We start from the raw sequence: 19410 nt of genomic DNA, 5'->3' as shown, positions 1-19410 counted from the left end.
TTCCCGGGATGGCAGGATTGACATATAAGGAGACTGGATTGACTGGGCCTGAATTCACCGGAGTTTAGAAGAATTAGAGGGGATCTCATAGAAACATATAAAATTCTGACGGGACTGGACAGGTTAGATGCAGGAAGAATTTTCCCGATGTTGGGTAAGTCCAGAACCAGGGGACATAGTCTAAGGATAAGGGGTAAGCCATTTAGGACTGAGATGAGGAGAAACTTCTTCACTGAGTATTGTGAACCTGTGGAATTCTCTACTGCGGAGATTTGTTGATGCGAGTTCATTAGATATATTCAAGAGGGCGTTAGATATGGCCCTTATGGCTACAGGGATCAAGGGGTATGGAAAGAAAGCAGGAAAGGGGTACTGAGGTGAATGATCAGCCATGATCTTATTGAATGGTGGTGCAGGCTCAAAGGGCTGAATGGCCTACTCCTGAACCTATTTTCTATGTTTCTATGGTGTGAAAGGTTCCACCAAGGACATGAAACTTGATGCCGACGTTCCAAGAAACACTTGCAACCTCTAGAAAGCTAAATTTCTGCTGACAATGCAGTCAGCAATAGCATCTACCTTATGAAAGTGATCAGCTGTGAGACTGGACTTTATATTGTACTTTTCAGGCTGTGCAGTAATAAGGTGGATCAATGGCACATAACTTCCCTCTCAGGTTCACAGACGTGGTTCCCGAGCTACATGATTCCTGTGCTCATCCAGGAAAATTTGAAAGGTAGGGTGAAAAAGGCACTTAAGGGTCTGACAAGTACCTACGTAATAATGATTTGAATTAGCTTGCCCGCTTCTGCCATTCGGGTCACTGCCGCGCTGCCAAACGTGCCCAAAAGGCACGTCATCATAGGCAGTCCCTCAAAATTGAGAAAGACTTGCTTCCACTCTAAAAGTGAATTCTCAGGTGACTGTACAGTCCAATGCGGGAATCACAGTTTCTGTAACAGGTGGGTCAGACAGTGGTTGAAAGAAAGGGTGGGTGGGGAATCTGGGTTGCCGTCCGCTCCTTGTGCTGTCTGCGCTTGATTTCTGCATGCTCTCAGCAACAAGACTCAAGGTGCTCAGCGCCCTCCCGGATGCTCTTCCTACATTTTGGCCGTTCTTGGACCAGGGATTCCCAGGTGCCGGTGGGGATGTTGCACTTTATCAAGGAGGCTTTGAGGGTGTCCCTGAAATGTTTCCTCTGCTCACCTTAGGCTCGCTAGCCGTGTAGGAGTTCCAAGTAGAACGCTTGCTTAGGGAGTCTTTGTGTCGGGCAAGCAGATGATGTGGTCCACCCAATGGAGCTGGTTGAGTGTGGTTAGTGTTTCGATGCTGGAGATGTTGGCCTGAGCGAGAACACTGACGTTGGTGCATCTATCAGTGGATTTGCAGGATCTTGCAGAGGCAGCGCTGGTGATACTTCTCCAGCGCTTTGAGGTGTCTACAGTATATAGTCCATGTCTCAGCCATATAGGAGGGCGGGTATCACTAATGTCCTGTAGACTATAAGCTTGGTGCCAGATTTGAGGTCCTGGTCATCAAACACACTCTTCCTCAGGTGACCAAATCTGCGCTGGCATACTGGAGGCTGTGTTGGACCTCGTCATCAATGTCTGCCCTTGCTGATAGTAGACTCCCAAGGTATGGAAAATGATCCACGTTGTCCAAGGCCTCGCCGTGGATTTTGATCACTGGGGGGGGGGGGGGGGGGGAGTGGGGTGGCAATGCTTTGTGGCGGGATCAGGTTGGTGGAAGACCTTTGTCTTATGGATGTTTAGTGTAAGGTTTATGCTTTCATACACCTCAGTGAAGGTGTTGACGATGGCTTGCAGTTCGGCATCTGAGTATGCACAGACGCAAGCGTCATCCGTGTACTGTAGTTCAATGGCAGAGGATGGGACGACCTTGGATCTAGACTGGAGGCAGCAAAGGTTGAACAGATTCCCATTGGCTGTATAGTTTAGTTCCACTCCAGCAGGTAAGCTTGTTGAGAGTGAGATGGCGCATTGCAACAAGGAAGATGAAGAAGAGCGTTGGTGCGATGACGCAGCCCTGCTTGACCCCTGTCCGGACGCGAATTGGGTCTGTGGTGGATCCGTGGGGGCGGGATGACGACGGTTCCCGACCCGCTGCAAAATATTTCAAATTTCACACTCGCCTGCTTCCAATCACGCCCGCACAGCCGGCAGAAAATTCCGGCCATAGGATCCAAAACTCATGGTTACGTGCCTGAAAAGGATGTTGGAGGAACATCATACAGGGTACCTATGTTAAGGCTCTGTGGTCAATCTTTGAGGATGTGCAGTAACCCGTAGTTGTCAGTACATATTCTATTTTTAATACAATAACTGCGATAAAGTGTACAGAAGTCAACTTATTGATGCTAGCCTTAGTTCAGTGGTAGTGTTTTTCCTCTTGAGTCAGAAGGTTGTATGTCTCCTGACACATATGCAGAAGCGAGAGTTAGAACAAATATCACCGACTCCGCCCACCCCCACCCCCCCAGCGCAATTCCCACTAACCCTTTTCTGCACATGCATCCAACACCACGTCGCCTCCACTGAGCAGCCGTATGCATCCGCAGCCCCGAGCATCCCTGAGCCTTCCACGGCCCCAAGCGGCCTCCAAGTTGGGCGCGAGCACCGAGCCCCGAGTGGGCCCCCAGCCTTGAGCGTTCACGAGCCCTGAGACTCCCACGGCCCCGAGACCCCCACCCCCCCACCCCGAGTGGGCTCCGAGCCTCCCGCAGCGCGGGAGAGAGCGGGCGATAGGGAGAGTGAGAGGCAAGCGGGAAGAGCGAAAAGTGGGGAGGGACAGCTTGGGCGGGGGGGGGAGGAGGGGGAAGAGAAAGAGAGAGCTTGGTGGGAGGGAGACGGGCAGAGAGAAAGTTGGGGGGGAGGTAGAGAGCGAGAGCTTGGAGGGCAGAAAGAGCTTGGGGGGGGCAGAGAGAGAGCTTGGGGGGATGGGCAACGAGAGTTTGGGGGGATGGCCAGAGAGAGCTTAGGGGGAGGGGGCAAAGAGAGCTTGAGGGGGGGGAGGAAGAGAGAGCTTGTGGGGAGGGGGAGGGGAGGGAGAGAAAGCTTGTGGGGGGGGGGGGGAAGAGAGAGAGAGCTTGGAGGGGGTGGGGGCAGAAGTCATGACACGGTCACTATTCACGCCATATGCAATAAACATGTTAATAATCCACACACAATGCCCTATCTTGTGGGTCTTATGCTTGGGAAAGGGCCTTCAGCTAGCGGAGGGATTACTGGGCAAAGGGTCTTCAGCTGGCAGAGGGATGCACTTACATTGGGGTAATGGATATCGGCTGTGGGAGGTAGCACGTGTGCTGGGGTAAGGGTCTTCAGTTGGCAGCGGGTTGAACTTACACTGGAGTAATAGACTTCAGCTGGGCGAGGGAAGCACTTACGCTGGGGTAAGGGTCTTCAGTTGGTGGAGGGATGCACTTGTGCTGGGATAAGGGTCTTTGACTGGTACGTGGTGGCTTTTGGGGAGATCTATCCATTGTTACTTCTGAAGTCAAAATGGATCGAACTACAAATTGGAAATTCACTCAGAACTTGGGCTGGGCGGTTCCAGTTACACATTCCAGAGGAACTTCAGTGTGTGGCTTATCCTCCAAGGGGACCAATCAGAGAAACGGCTGCATTTCAGTTAGTACAAATAGACGCATCCATAAAATAATGGAAGGGCTGGATTGCATGCATACATTATTTTAGTTTGACCAGAAGACATGCATTTGAACTATCAAAAGTTTAACAGAACAGAAGAGATGTTAGATGATTCTTCCTTTCCCAGAGAGTAGTGAGCTTCTGCAATGCATTGCCAGCTGGTGTGGTGTGTGCTTCAAAAGGGAGCTGGATCACTTCTTGACAGGGACAGATAAAGGTCAATGGATTAACAGATAAATGTACACAAGATCAATCTACTCTCATGGATTGGTTTTAATCGACTGAGGGGGACAGAGAGGAATCTTAAGAGATTTTTCCCGTTCTTGACGTTGCGTTTTTGCCTCTGCCAGGAGATTATATGGTGGCAATGGGAGAGGGGTGGTGGGGGGTGCAGTAAGATGTGTCTGATCATGATGCTCCAGCTATCATCATCAGTGTAGGGCAGGCTTGGTGAACCAGCTGGTCTTTTCATATGTTCATAGTATGTTCAAAGCCAGAGAGAGTAGTGTGGGGATAGAGTGTGACTACAGATCTTCTTGCAGTAGGTGACAGAGCTGCCGTATTGCCACTTTGGTGAAGTGCACTCTTCTTATACACAACTACTCAGTAAGGTCTACATATGATTGTGTTGCCTGTATATTCTATGGGAAGTGGTAATATCTGGTCAGGTACATCCTCCTTAAATGCTTCATGAGTATCCTTTCCTCTACACTGTGATTCTCCTATTCCTCCATGATAATTGCCTACCAGAGTACGCTCATAGGGACTATCATACCTGTGCCTGAGAAGCCCACACTATGTATGGGCATGATATTTTACTGTTGGTCTGACCTTGTTTGAAGCAACTTGAGGTATCTATAGACAAGGTGTAAAAATTGTTTCCCAGCTTCATAAATTGCTATTCAAACTCTTCAGAGTCCTCTGTCTCAAAAACTCTGTCAGTATCAGTTGAATCTGGCAGAGCTGCACCTTATCAATCTCAGTTTGTTGCCCACAGGGCATAAGGAGTGGAAACGCAGGAAATTTGGATCTCCAGCGGCACTGGCCTTCATCATGATGTATGTTAGGTCAATCAGGACACAGTGGGCAGATCGCGGGAGGGTGAAAAAGCACAAGGAAACTTGGATTGTGTATTTTCATGGTGAAAATCGGGTGATTTCCCTGCAAGAAAAAAATCCCTGCATAGTTTATACATTCTTACTGCATCAAAAATGGCAAGTAACTTCACCCCCCATATACTTATCCTGTCCTTTTTTATGAAAGTTAATTGACTCAACCTCAAATATTTTTGCTAGGATTCTCTTTCATAAGGCCACTATTTTGAAGTAAAAAAAAAAGTTTTCTCTAATCTCTAATGTAGCTTATTATTCTATATCTTCTTGTTCTGTGCTTAATAGTCCATGTCAAATATTTGCTTTTATATACACTATTTACTCCAGCATTTTAAACACTTACGAATAATCAATGGATTTGAAACTCTTCATTGATGCTTCCATTCTTTCATTAATTTCCTGTGTCCATTTCAGTTCACCAGCTACATGTGGCATATTTCTGTTGATGGTAGGAACACCACCCCCAGCTGCAGTTGCAATCAGGTGTGCATCAAACACTAACTTGATATTATCTAAATCACTATTAATCATATCAACTAGAATTGGGTACTTTTGTAATACTTCTTCTTTTATCAATGGGCGCTTAATGAAAAATGCAAACATGTTCAACATCTGAAACGAGAAGAACAATGTTATAATATATATGAAATATAATCATTATTTATTAAAAGTAGGCATCATAATTGAAGACTAGAATCTGTAAAAATCAAATTACCAATAAGTGTCTTACCTCTATAACAACATCCACCTCCACCCCTACTACCACCCATCTCTCACTGTAATCCTTCATCCATTTCATTCCAATCTTCAGACCCAGCCATTCCAAGCTTTCCTAGCCTGTTTCCTATCCTTGAACCTCCATAAACATCAGCTCATCCAAACCTCTACTTAAAACCCATCTCTTTGACAAAGCTATTGGTCACCACTCTTAATATCTTCTTTGGCTCGGTGTCCATTTTTTTCCTTACAACTCTGTGAAACATCTTCGGACATATTGAAGATGCTATACAAATACAATTTGTTGATGTAACTCATAGCAATCAATATGAAACAGTTTGATAGTCTTCATATAAAGATCAGTTCCAAGTATCATTGGTCATAGTAATGATAAATAAAATAATTTAATAGGAGAAAAGAAACATATCAGATCTTTGAGAGAGCTTTTGGACAACATGAACATATAGAAAGTTTCTGATATTGAGTGTGATTCCCCCTTGCACACACCCTGTACAATACTGCAGGAAATAACAATATTACTACAATAAAATTATCAAAAATTATCAAGAATAGTGCTGTGGCAAAATTAGGATTCCCTGTCCAACATAGGGTCTTAAAAGAAGTGACTGCAGAGATAGTGGATGTATTGGTTGTAATCTACCAAAATTCCCTAGATTCTGGGGAGGTTCCAGCGGATTGGAAAACCACAAATGTAACACCCTTATTTAAAGAAAGCAGTAAACTATAGACCAGTTAGCCTAACATCTGTCGTTGGGAAAATGTTGACATCTTATTAAGAAAGCAGTAGCAGGACATTTGGAAAAGCATAATTCAATCAAGCAGAGTCAGCATTGTTTTATGAAAGGGAAATCATGTTTATAAAATTTGCTGGAATTCTTTGAGGATGTAATGAACAGAGTGGGTAAGAGGGAATCAGTGGATGTGGTGTATTTGGATTTCCAGAAAGCATTCGATAAGGTGCCACATAAAAGGTTACTGCACAAGATAAAAGTTCACGGGGTTGGGGGTAATATATTAGCATGGATAGAGGAATGGCTAACTAACAGAAAACAGAGAGTTGGGATAAATGGGTAATTTTCTAGTTGGCAAACAGTAACTAGTGAGGTGCCACAGGGATCAGTAATTGGTCTTCAACAATTTACAATCTATATTAATGACTTGGATGAAGGGACCGAGTGTAATGTAACCAAGATTGCTGATGATACAAAGATGGGTGGAAAGCAAATTGAGGAGCACACAAAAAATCTGCAAAGGGATATAGACAGGCTAAGTGAGTGGGCAAAAATTTGGTAGATGGAGTATAATGTGGGAAAATGTGAGCTTATCCACTTTGGCAGAAAAAATAAAAAAGCAAATTATAATTTAAATGGAGAAAAATTGCAAAGTGCTGCAGTACAAAGGGACCTGGGGATCCTTGTGCATGAAACACAAAAAAGTTAGTATGCAGGTACAGCAAGTAATCAGGAAGGCAAATGGAATGTTGGCCTTTATTGCAAGGATAATAAGAATATAAAAGCAGAGAAGTCCTGCTATAACTGTACAGGATATTGGTGAGGCCACACCTAGAGTACTGCGTACAGTTTTGGTCTCTGTATTTAAAGAAAGATATACTTGCATTGGAGGCTGTTCAGAGAAGGTTCACTAGCTTAATTCCGGGGGTTGACTTATGAAAATAGGTTGAGTAATTTGGGCCTATAGTCATTGGAGTTCTTATTGAAACATATAAGATAACGAGGGGGCTCGACAAGGTGGATGCAGAGAGGATATTTCCATTCATAAAGAAACTAAAACTAGGGACAATCGGCCCAAATTTCCCAAGCCGCCTAGAGCGACGTAGTTAGGGGTGGCACGCCGACTTTTTGGGGCAATAAAAGCGGCAAAAATGTACCTGTTAATTTGGCTGCTCCCTCATCATCCGGATCCATCGGCGTGGCGCTGCAGAGCCTGCGGGGGGCAGAGGTTGGACGCGCTTGCTCAGCGCGGCTGGCAGGAGGGTGGGGCTTAGGTCCAGCGTCTTGTGGAGTGCCACCAGGGGGACGCATGTCTGTTTGAGCATGCGCGCATGAGCAATGGGCGTCTCAGCATGCGCACATGCGCAGTGCAACAAGAAGCTTGGCAATTGGCCAATTAAAGGGAGAGCGTTCTCAGTATCATTGGTAATGGACCATATATAAAGGTAAGGTTTAAATATTGATTTTTGTGTGGCTGAGGGAGTGGAAAGGAGTGCTGGATAGGTGGAAGAAAGGGGAGAAGTGTTATTTTTGAACATTACCCGAGTGTAAGTCCAATATACGAATGGCGCAAGAGCGTGCAACACGAACAAAGAATTTCTTCCGTGAGGAAGTGGAGAAACTAATTATTATGCTCATAATAAAGGATGAAACTGAGTACTGTATGCAATGATTAAGTGTGACCTTAGCTCCTTTAATTGAACTCCAGCGTGTTGTTATAGCGTAGGAGGCCTGCTTATATACAGTGCTCCCAAGGAATGCTGGGATCCCTTGAGACTCCAACAGGTAGGCCCTCTGGTGGTGGTGTGAGACAGGTTGCCAAGGGTTACATATATAACATCACTCCCTCGTACAGTCAATAGTACAATTATTTACAGGGTGAGACGATTTGGGGATTTTCGCTCCCGTGTCGATCGTCTTGGTACAAATGAAGGTGTGAGTGAGTTACTTGGTTCTTTACTGGGCTGCTGGCCTTGCCGGGCTGCTGGGGATGGTGAATTCGGCTTCGTGGTCAACCGTGATGTCGGTTGCCACTTCTGTGTGAGTTGGAGGGTCGAAGTTGATGGTGTCCTCTTCGGGTTGTTCGTAGCTGTTAGTGAACCGCAATTTGGTTTGATCCAAATGCTTTCTGCACGTTAGTCCATTGGCCAATTTGACCTGAAACACCCTCCTCCCTTCTTTGGCTATGACCGTGCCAGCAAGCCATTTGGGACCATGTCCATAATTGAGTACAAACACAGTGTCATTGACCTCAATATCGGCTGACAAGTTTGCGCGATCATGGCGCATGCTTTGTTGATGCCGCCTCGCCTGCCCGCGACGTGATCATGGAGATCAGGGTGGACAAGACAGAGCCTTGTTTTGAGCCCCTTTTCAAGAGCAGCTTGTTTGGGGGAACCCCGATGAGCGAGTGGGGTCTGGTGTGGTAGCTGAGCAGGACTTGGGATAGTCGGGTCTGCAGGGAGCCTTCTGACACGCATTTTAAGCTTTGCTTGATGGTTTGAACTGCCCGTTCTGCCTGGCCGTTGGATGCGGGCTTGAACGGGGCAGATGTGACGTGCTTGATCCCATTGCGGGTCATGAATTCCTTGAATTCAACACGAGTGAAACACGGTCCATTGTCGCTGACAAGGACATCAGGCAGGCCATGTGTGGCAAACATGGCTCGTAGGCTTTCGATGGTGGCAGTGGATATGCTTACAGACATTACTACATATTCAATCCATTTTGAATAAGCATCCACAACAACCAAAAACATTTTGCCTAGAAATAGACCCGCAAAGTCAACGCAGATCCTAGACCACGGTTTGGAGGGCCTCGACCACAAAGTAACAGTGCCTCTCAGGGTGCATTGCTCAGTTGAGAGCAAGTGTTGCACTGGCGCACGCATGACTCTAAATCTGAGTCGATGGCAGGCCACCATACATGGGATCTGGCTATGGCTTTCATCATTACTGTGCCTGGGTGGGTGCTGTGTAGGTCGCATATGAACGTTTCTCTGCCTTTCTTGGGCAAAACCACGCGATTACCCCACAAAAGACAGTCCGCCTGTAAGGACATTTCGTCTTTGCACCTGTGGAACAGCTTAATCTCTTCCTGCATCTCTGCTGGGACACTGGACCAGCTCCCATGGAGGACAAAGTTTTATACCAGGGACAGTAAAGGATCCTGGCTGGTCCAGGTCCTGATCTGACGGGCCGTGACGGGTCATTTTCGAATGCATCCATCACCATGAGCAAGTCTGCAGGCTGTGCCATTTCCACCCCGGTGGTGGGCAATGGTAGCCGACTGAGAGCATCAGCGCAGTTCTCTGTGCCTGGTCTGTGGCGGATTACATAGTTGTATGCCGACAGCGTGAGCGCCCATCTTTGGATGCGGGCAGAGGCATTGGTGTTAATCCCTTTGCTCTGAGAATAGCAATATGAGTGGCTTATGGTCAGTTTCTAGCTCAAACTTGAGACCAAACAAATACTGGTGCATTTTTTTCACCCCATGAACGCATGCCAGAGCTTCTTTTTCAAACATGCTGTAGGCCCTTTCGGCCTTCGACAGACTCCTGGACGCATAGGTGACTGGTTGCAAAATCCCCGATTTGTTAGCCTATTGTAACACACACCCGACTCCGTATGACGACTCATCGTAAGCTAGCACTAATCGTTTACATGGGTTATACAGAACAAGTAGTTTTTTTGAACATAACAGATTTCTGACTTTCTCAAAGGCAACCTCTTGTGAATTCCCCCATACCCAGTCGTCTCCCTTGCGCAGTAGCACATGTAGGGGTTCAAGCAAGGTGTTTAACCCGGGTAGGTAATTACCGAAATAGTTGAGGAGTCCCAGGAACGATTGCAGCTCCGTCACGTTCTGTGGTCGCGGCACGTTCTTGATGGCCTGCATTTTGGCGTCGGTGGGTCTGATGCTGTCTGCTGCGATTCTTCTTCCCAAGAACGCGACCTCTGGCGCCAGGAAAACACACTTCGAGCGTTTCAATTTGAGTCCCACGCGATCTAGCCGACTTAGAACCTCTTCCAGATTCTTCAACTGTTCGATGGTGTCCCGACCTGTGACCAATATGTTGTCCTGGAAAACCACGGTGCGTGGAACCGACTTTAGCAGTCTCTCCATGTTCCGTTGGAAAATTGCCGCGGCCAAACGAATCCCAAACGGGCATCTGTTTTTGATGAACAGACCTTTGTGTGTGTTGATACAGGTCTTTCAACGATTCCTCCAGCTCCTGCGTCATGTAGGCCGAGGTCAGGTCCAACTTGGTGAACGTCTTTCCTCCAGCCAGGGTCGCAAATAGGTCATCTGCCTTGGGTAGCGGACACTGGTCCTGTAGCGAAAAACGTTTAATCATTACTTTATAATCCCCACAAATTCGGACCGTGCCGTCACTTTGAGTACCGGGACAATTGGACTGGCCCACTTTTGAATTCCACCGGCGCGATGATGCCTTCTCGCTGCAGCCTGTCCAGCTCAATTTCTACTTTCTGTCGCATCATATACGGTATTGCCCGTGCCTTGTTGTGGATGGGTCGTGTACCGGGAACCAAGTGGATCTGCACCTTCGCCCCCGAGAAACTTCCAATGCCTGGCTCGAATAACGATGGGAATCTGCTCAGAACCTGGGCACATGAGGCATCATCGACGGACGAAAGCGCTTGGATGTTGTCCCAGTTCCAGCGGATTTTTCCCAGCCACTTTCTGCCGCACAGTGTGGGGCCATCCCCTGGCACGATCCATAGTGGGAGTTCATGCACTACTCCATCATAGGAGACATAAAAACATAGAAAATAGGTGCAGGAGTAGGCCATTCGGCCCTTTCAGCTTGCACCACCATTCAATAAGATCATGGCTGATCATTCACCTCAGTATCCCTTTCCTGCTTTCTCTCCATACCCCTTGATCCCTTTAGCTGTAAGGGTCAGATCTAATTCCCTCTTGAATATATCTAATGAACTGGCATCAACAACACTCTGCGGTACGGAATTCCACAGGTTAACAACTCTCTAAGTGAAGGAGTTTCTCCTCATCTCAGTCCTAAATGGCTTACCCCTTATACTTAGACTGTGTTCCCTCGTTCTAGACTTCCCCAACATCAGGAACATTCTTCTTGCATCTAACCTTCCAGTCCCGTCAGAATTTTATATGTTTCTATGAGATCGCCTCTCATCCTTCTAAACGCCAGTGAATACAGGCCCAGTCGATCCAGTCTCTCCTCATATGTCAGTCCTGCCATCCTGGGAATCAGTCTGGTGAACCTTCGCTGCACTCCCTCAGGGAAGTGGAGCTGAGTCCATGATCGGATCAGCCTTGATCGTATTAAATGGCAGAGCAGGCTCGAGGGCCGTATGGCCTACTCCTGCTCCTATTTCTTATGTTCTTATGTTCAATCACTTTAGCAATTTTAATGCAGTCAGGAGCAGACTGGTTTTCGCCTTTTTATGGGAAGGCAGACATGTTATGCTAGATAATCCAATAGCGGATTCAGGCAGAATGCTTCCCCATCCTAACATTTTGTATGTTATGTTTGTGTCTTTGGATGCTCTGATAATGACTCCACGAGGCAATATATTGCACATGTAGTGTAGTAACCTTAGTCCATTTAATATACAGCCTTGCTCTTTGCTCTTTGCTAGGGAACTAGCTCCGCCCCCCATAGCTCATGCTGCGCCGCGCCGAGCGGCAAACGACCTGCAGGGAGCCGGAGAATCTGGAAGTTTTTTTTAGGCGCACTTTGTGGCGCGAAAAACGGGCGTCCAGGTCAGGGCTGCGCCGTTCTATGCGCGACCTGAAACTTGGGCCCATAGTGCCAGCTGTTAAGGCTGGTTTTGCTGAAAAAATGGCAGCTGCCTTGCTACTGCCCACTTGTGGCGCAGAATTAGCGGGCGCTATTTTGGGCCGGTCAACAGCGAGTCCATTACCTGCACCCGCCAATATTTAAATGATGCAGATCGTGATGTCAATCAGCGTACACCGCCTGAATTGATGCACAATCTGTGATTTTCGACATAATACCACTCTCTCTAAACCAAGCATGGGAAGAATGTGTGTGCAGCACTTCAACAGAGATGCTGCCAGCACTTCTTGGAAGGGTCACACACAACTTTCAGGTAAGTTTAGATTTTTGCTTTTGGATGGTTTCTTTGCAGTAGCAGCTTGGTGCAATAAGTTGTTAAAGTGTGTTGGGAGTGCAGTTTGTGCTGCTGAATGTATGCAAGGCTTTGGTTCTTAAAGGAAGGCCTCTGAGAACACCACTTGCTACCAATCCTGGGGGCTCTAATTGCAGTCCCCCTTGGGCTGCAGCATTACATGGAGATGAAATAGAGGCAGCAAAGGGGACAAGCTGCTCGCAGAGGGAGAAGGCAGCACAAGAGGAGGAGGTAGAAGAGAAGGAAGCTGAAATCCAACTTGACAAATCTTCTGGAATTTTTTGAGGATGTAACTAGTAGAGTGGACAAGGGAGAACCAGTGGATTTGGACTTTCAAAAGGCTTTTGACAAGGTCCCACACAAGAGATTGGTGTGCAAAATCAAAGCACATGGTATTGGGGGTAATATCCTGACGTGGATAGAGAACTGGTTGGCAGATAGGAAGCAGAGAGTCGGGATAAATGGATCCTTTTCAGATTGGCAGGCAGTGACCAGTGGAGTGGCGCAGGACTCAAATGCTGGGACACCAGCTCTTTACAATATATATTAATGATTTAGATGATAGAATTGAGTGTAATATCTCCAAGTTTGCTGATGACACTAAACTGGGTGGCGGTGTGAGCTGTGAGGAGGACACTAAGAGGCTGCAGGGTGACTTGGACAGGTTAGGCGAGTGGGCAAATACTTGGCAGATGCAGTATAATGTGGATAAATGTGAGGTTATCCACTTTGGGGGCAAAAACACGAAAGCAGAATATTATTTGAATGACGGCAGATTAGGAAAAGGAGAGGTGCAACGAGACCTGGGGGTCATGGTTCATCAGTCACTGAAAGTGGGCATGCAGGTACAGCAGGCAGTGAAGAAGGCAAATGGTATGTTGGCCTTCATAGCTAGGGGATTTGCATACAGGAGCAGGGAGGTCTTACTGCAGTTGTACAGGGCCTTGGTGAGGCCTCACCTGGAATATTGTGTTCAGTTTTGGTCTCCTAATCTGAGGAAGGATGTTCTTGCTATTGAGGGAGTGCAGCGAAGGTTCACCAGGCTGATTCCAGGGATGGCTGGACTGTCATATGAGGAGAGACTGGATCAACTAGGTCTTTATTCACTGGAGTTTAGAAGGATGAGAGGGGATCTCATAGAAACGTATAAGATTCTGACGGAACTGGACAGATTAGATGCAGGAAGAATGTTCCCGATGTTGGGGAAGTCCAGAACCAGGAGACATAGTCTTAGGATAAGGGGTGAGCCATTTAGGACTGAGATGAGGAGAAACGTCTTCACTCAAGAGAGTTGTTAACCTATGGAGTTCCCTGCGGCAGAGAGTTGTTGATGCCAGTTCATTGGATATATTCAAGAGGGAGGTAGATATGGCCCTTACGGCTAAGGGGATCAAGGGGTATGGAGAGAAAGCAGGAAAGGGGTACTGAGGGAATGATCAGCCATGATCTTATTGAATGGCGCTGCAGGCTCAAAGGGCCAAATGGCCTACTCCTGCACCTATTTTCTATGTTTCTAAGACAAAAAGCAGAAGGAAGGAGGCAAGCCAGACAGCCCCTTTCTGGCCGGGATATCCTAGTTGAAACATCCACCTGCAGTACATAGAAACATAGAAAATAGGTGCAGGAGTAGGCCATTCGGCCCTTCTAGCCTGCACCGCCATTCAATGAGTTCATGGCTGAACATTCAACTTCAGTACCCCATTCCTGCTTTCTCGCCATACCCCTTGATCCCCCTAGCAGTAAGGACCTCATCTAACTCCTTTTTGAATATATTTAGTGAATTGGCCTCAACAACTTTCTGTGGTAGAGAATTCCACAGGTTCACCACTCTCTGGGTGAAGAAGTTCCTCCGCATCTCGGTCCTAAATGGCTTACCCCTTATCCTTAGACTGTGACCCCTGGTTCTGGACTTCCCCAACATTGGGAACATTCTTCCTGCATCTAACCTGTCTAACCCCGTCAGAATTTTATATGTTTGTATGAGGTCCCCTCTCATTCTTCTGAACTCCAGTGAATACAAGCCCAGTTGATCCAGTCTTTCTTGATAGGTCAGTCCCGCCATCCCGGGAATCAGTCTGGTGAACCTTCGCTGCACTCCCTCAATAGCAAGAATGTCCTTCCTCAGGTTAGGAGACCAAAACTGTACACAATACTCCAGGTGTGGCCTCACCAAGGCCCTGTACAACTGTAGCAACACCTCCCCGACCCTGTACTCAAATCCCCTTGCTATGAAGGCCAACATGCCATTTGCTTTCTTAACCGCCTGCTGCACCTGCATGCCAACCTTCAATGACTGATGTACCATGACACCCAGGTCTCTTTGCACCTCCCCTTTTCCTAATCTGTCACCATTCAGATAATAGTCTGTCTCTCTGTTTTTACCACCAAAGTGGATAACCTCACATTTATCCACATTATACTTCATCTTCCATGCATTTGCCCACTCACCTAACCTATCCAAGTCGCTCTGCAGCCTCACAGCATCCTCCTCGCAGCTCACACTGCCACCCAACTTAGTGTCATCCGCAAATTTGGAGATACTACATTTAATCCCCTCGTCTAAATCATTAATGTACAGTGTAAACAGCTGGGGCCCCAGCACAGAACCTTGCGGTACCCCACTAGTCACTGCCTGCCATTCTGAAAAGTACCCATTTACTCCTACTCTTTGCTTCCTGTCTGACAACCAGTTCTCAATCCATGTCAGTACACTACCCCCAATCCCATGTGCTCTAACTTTGCACATCAATCTCTTGTGTGGGACCTTGTCGAACGCCTTCTGAAAGTCCAAATATACCACATCAACTGGTTCTCCCTTATCCACTCTATTGGAAACATCCTCAAAAAATTCCAGAAGATTTGTCAAGCATGATTTCCCTTTCACAAATCCATGCTGACTTGGACCTATCATGTCACCTCTTTCCAAATGCACTGCTATGACATCCTTAATAATTGATTCCATCATTTTACCCACTACCGATGTCAGGCTGACCGGTCTATAATTCCCTGTTTTCTCTCTCCCTCCTTTTTTAAAAAGTGGGGTTACATTGGCTACCCTCCACTCCATAGGAACTGATCCAGAGTCAATGGAATGTTGGAAAATGACTGTCAACGCATCCACTATTTCCAAGGCCACCTCCTTAAGTACTCTGGGATGCAGTCCATCAGGCCCTGGGGATTTATCGGCCTTCAATCCCATCAATTTCCCCAACACAATTTCCCGGCTAATAAGGATTTCCCTCAGTTCCTCCTCCTTACTAGACCCCCCGACCCCTTTTATAACCGGAAGGTTGTTCGTGTCCTCCTTCGTGAATACCGAACCAAAGTACTTGTTCAATTGGTCCGCCATTTCTTTGTTCCCCGTTATGACTTCCCCTGATTCTGACTGCAGAGGACCTACGTTTGTCTTTACTAACCTTTTTCTCTTTACATATCTATAGAAACTTTTGCAATCCGTCTTAATGTTCCCTGCAAGCTTCTTCTCATACTCCATTTTCCCTGCCCTAATCAAACCCTTTGTCTTCCTCTGCTGAGTTCTAAATTTCTCCCAGTCCCCAGGTTCGCTGCTATTTCTGGCCAATTTGTATGCCACTTCCTTGGCTTTAATACTATCCCTGATTTCCCTTGATAGCCACGGTTGAGCCACCTTCCCTTTTTTATTTTTATGCCAGACAGGAATGTACAATTGTTGTAGTTCATCCATGCGGTCTCTAAATGTCTGCCATTGCCCATCCACAGTCAACCCCTTAAGTATCATTCGCCAATCCATCTCAGCCAATTCACGCCTCATACCTTCAAAGTTAGCCTTCTTTAAGTACCTATGAACACAAACCCAATTCCCCTTTCAACATTTATCCCACACTTTACCTTCCTTCGATTCCTGACCATCGCGTCTTCTTGGCCACAATAAACGTCACCACAAAGCAAACTATTCAGTCCAACTTTATCCATCTAATATTACATTAAAAAAAATCAACTAATCACCCTTGTGCATTCCCTTAGTAACTGTTTTATGCATGCCTTTGCCTTTCCTAGTGATGCTATGCTGTGCCAAATCAAGTGATGGTGTTTCTTCTTCTTTACTCTCCTTTCCCTCTTCTTGGTCAACCATTAACTGGATTTCTTCAGTGTGTGAAATAAGGAAGGCATAAATATAGGGTTATGGTGAGGGGAGGGAGGTAAAGCAAGAGGTGCAGTGTGTAAATCAGAAGAGATTTTGGGATGAGGGGGAAGCGGGATGTGAGAAAGAGGATATCTTATGAGGATACCGGCATCTTGCAATATTTCATCATCATAATCATAGACAGCCTCTCGATGTATTATTTTAGCCCCGCTGCTGGGCAAGGGCTCAGCCATGCCCCTGCTAAGAATGGCCAGCACCATCTTCTCCAAGGGGATGAGGTGAAGATAGGAATTTGAGGTATGCCTTGTGTTTTGGAGAGATTGTTGGTTGGGGAGTGATCAGGGAGAGGTCGTGCATTGTGCAGTGTGTGTGGCTAGTGGTGCAGTTGGTAGGAGACGGCTTTTGAAGATACATTCACTGACCTTGATCACTCGTCTGAGGTCATGAATCTTCTTTGGGCGTTAGAGCTGCAAGGCCATCTTTCAGAGCTGCAGATAGCCTTGAAAAGGAATAGGCTAGCTTTAAGTAATGCTAACCTCGCTCCAGCGACCCCCTGCTGAGCGCATAGCCTGGCACCAGTGCATTCCTCGCTCGGCTATGCACTCCTATCATGTTAATTAACAGGCAGCACCAAATTGGCGTGTTTGCCTGTGCTTTCTCAACGAGTACAGGCGTATCTTGCATCGCGGTTCCCTCGCCCGTTTTTTTGCGTTATCATGTTTCACCCGTTGTGTGTTCAAAGCTGCGAGGCATGTACCCCAACAACTGCAATAATCTCACTCTCCAAAAGCATCCTTCTCTTAGAATTATACAATCTTACAGCACAGAAGCAGACCATTTGGCCCATTGTTCCTGTGCTGGCTCTTTAAAAGAGCTCTTTTAAAACTAGCCCTGAAGATCAGGACCCCTGCTGTGGACAGATGTGACATGATTCACGGCCAGATGCTTCCTGCTCGTCCCGGATCCATCGATACCTACTCATGTATTCAATGGTTCACTTAATGTGCTTTCCAAATCCCCAGGATGAGTGTATCTGCGCTGCTGCATTGCAGTGAAATTGAATGTTAAAGCACTAGGTGACTCTAGTTGAGGATCCCAAAACAGCTTCTTTCACATCTGCTTACAAAAAAAGGAAAATGTTAAATGCAGATCCTGATTACAGCTCGTGGCCAAAGAGCTGGCATAGAACTGCTGATCTATGCAAGCTTTCATGGTAGTGAACGAGTAATTGAATAGAATTTTGAATGAAGAAAGAATATGTGGTGTACAGTTCAAGAGCTGAGATATTTTTCTTGTATCTCCACCCTCTGCTTCCTCATCAAGTTCGTACTCCTGGTTTTGGAGAGCCTGCAGTGTGGTTGGTCCTCCTCTTATAATAATACTCTGCTTCTTGTTATGTGCTGTCCTTTCTTACAAAGCAGAAACATGCATTGATTTAATAACATTGGTGGCATAGTGTCCCTACATGCATGTGTCACAGTGTTTTCTGTTGGTATTTTGAAGGTAGAAACTTGCAGACAGTTTCTTAACCGATAAGGGAATCAGGGGTTATGGGAACGGGCAGGGAAGTGGACCTGAGTCCATGGTCGGATCAGCCATGATCATATTAAATGGCGGAGCAGGCTCGAGGAGCCAGATGGCCTACTCCTATTTCTTATATTCTTATGTAGGTCCTGGTCATAGAAGGATTGGCAGTGGGTTGTCCTGTCCAGTCTTCTACTGAATGAGAGAACATTGTGCAAGGAAAGGGTTGGGAAGTGTACAGTGTAATAATGGGCACTCATGAGAAAATGGATAGATAGGAAAGAACAGTTCACGATAGTAATAATTAACATAGTGCTGAAATATGAGCTGACGTTGCAGTCCACTATCTTGCTCCTCCTGGGGAAATCTTTGAATTTCTTGTAACCAAGGTGCTAGGTTCTCTGAACAGTGTTACTTGCATTAATCAAATCTGCCATCTCCCGTCAAGTTATCTGCCCTCCCCTTATCTTGCTCGCCCTCCATCTTATTCACCCAACAGTAATCTTGGCGAAAGAGGAGGTGGCTCCTGAGCTGCATGTTATATATGTAAACCTGTATATACCTTGTGTAGCCACCAGAGGGCCCATCCCCTGGAGTCCCAAGGGATCCTACAATCCCTTGGGAGCATAGGTACTTAAGAAGGCCTCACAGGCTGGAGAGGCACTCTGGAGACTTGAAATAAAAGACTAAGGTCACACTTTACTTTGTGCTCACAGTATCCATAATTCGCAACGAGATACAGATGACGAACCCAACGATGCAGAGGACAGTGGGCATCCTGGAGAAATTCTCAGATGGAGATGATTGGGAAACCTTTGTGGAGCGATTCGACCAATACTTTGTGGCCAACAAGCTGGAAGGAGAAGCGAACACTGCCAAACGAAGGGCGATTCTCCTCACCATCTGCGGGGCAACAACGTATGGCCTCATGAAAAATCTGTCTTGCTCCAGCAAAACCCACAGAGAAATCGTACAATGATTTGTGCACACTGGTCCGGGAGCAACTGAACCCGAAGGAAAGCGTTCTGATGGCGAGGTACCGATTTTACACTGACAAAAGGTCTGAAGGCCAGGAAGTGGCAAGTTATGTCGCCAAGTTAAGATGCCTTGCAGGACATTGCGAATTTGAAGGACATTTGGAGCACATGCTCAAAGACTTTTTCGTACTTGGCATTGGCCATGAAGTGATACTTCGCAGACTGTAGAGACCCCAACTTTGATTAAAGCCATAGCGATAGCCCAGGCGTTCATTGCCACCAGTGACAATACTAAGCAAATCTCTCAGCACACGAGTGCTGCTACAAGTACTGTGAACAAAGTGATGTTTTCAAATCGCAACGTACAGGGTAGGCCCCACAT

The 19410-nt window shown here is 46.6% G+C and overlaps 1 protein-coding gene across 1 annotated transcript in view; it reads right to left on the bottom strand.

The window, feature by feature from the left end:
- LOC139226779 (dynein axonemal heavy chain 17-like) overlaps nucleotides 1–19410 on the bottom strand; it is a 1002254-nt gene that overhangs the window by 726455 nt on the left and 256389 nt on the right. Inside the window, exon 12 of the mRNA XM_070857781.1 lies at nucleotides 5127–5395. Coding sequence (XP_070713882.1) covers nucleotides 5127–5395 — 269 coding nt within the window. The remainder of the gene's footprint in view (nucleotides 1–5126; nucleotides 5396–19410) is intronic.

The sequence above is a fragment of the Pristiophorus japonicus genome, chromosome 16 (genome assembly GCF_044704955.1).
Source record: "Pristiophorus japonicus isolate sPriJap1 chromosome 16, sPriJap1.hap1, whole genome shotgun sequence".
Classification (NCBI taxonomy): Eukaryota; Metazoa; Chordata; class Chondrichthyes; family Pristiophoridae; genus Pristiophorus; species Pristiophorus japonicus.
The sequence above is the reverse complement of the archived record's forward strand: the minus strand, read 5'-3'. Positions and strand labels throughout refer to the sequence as shown.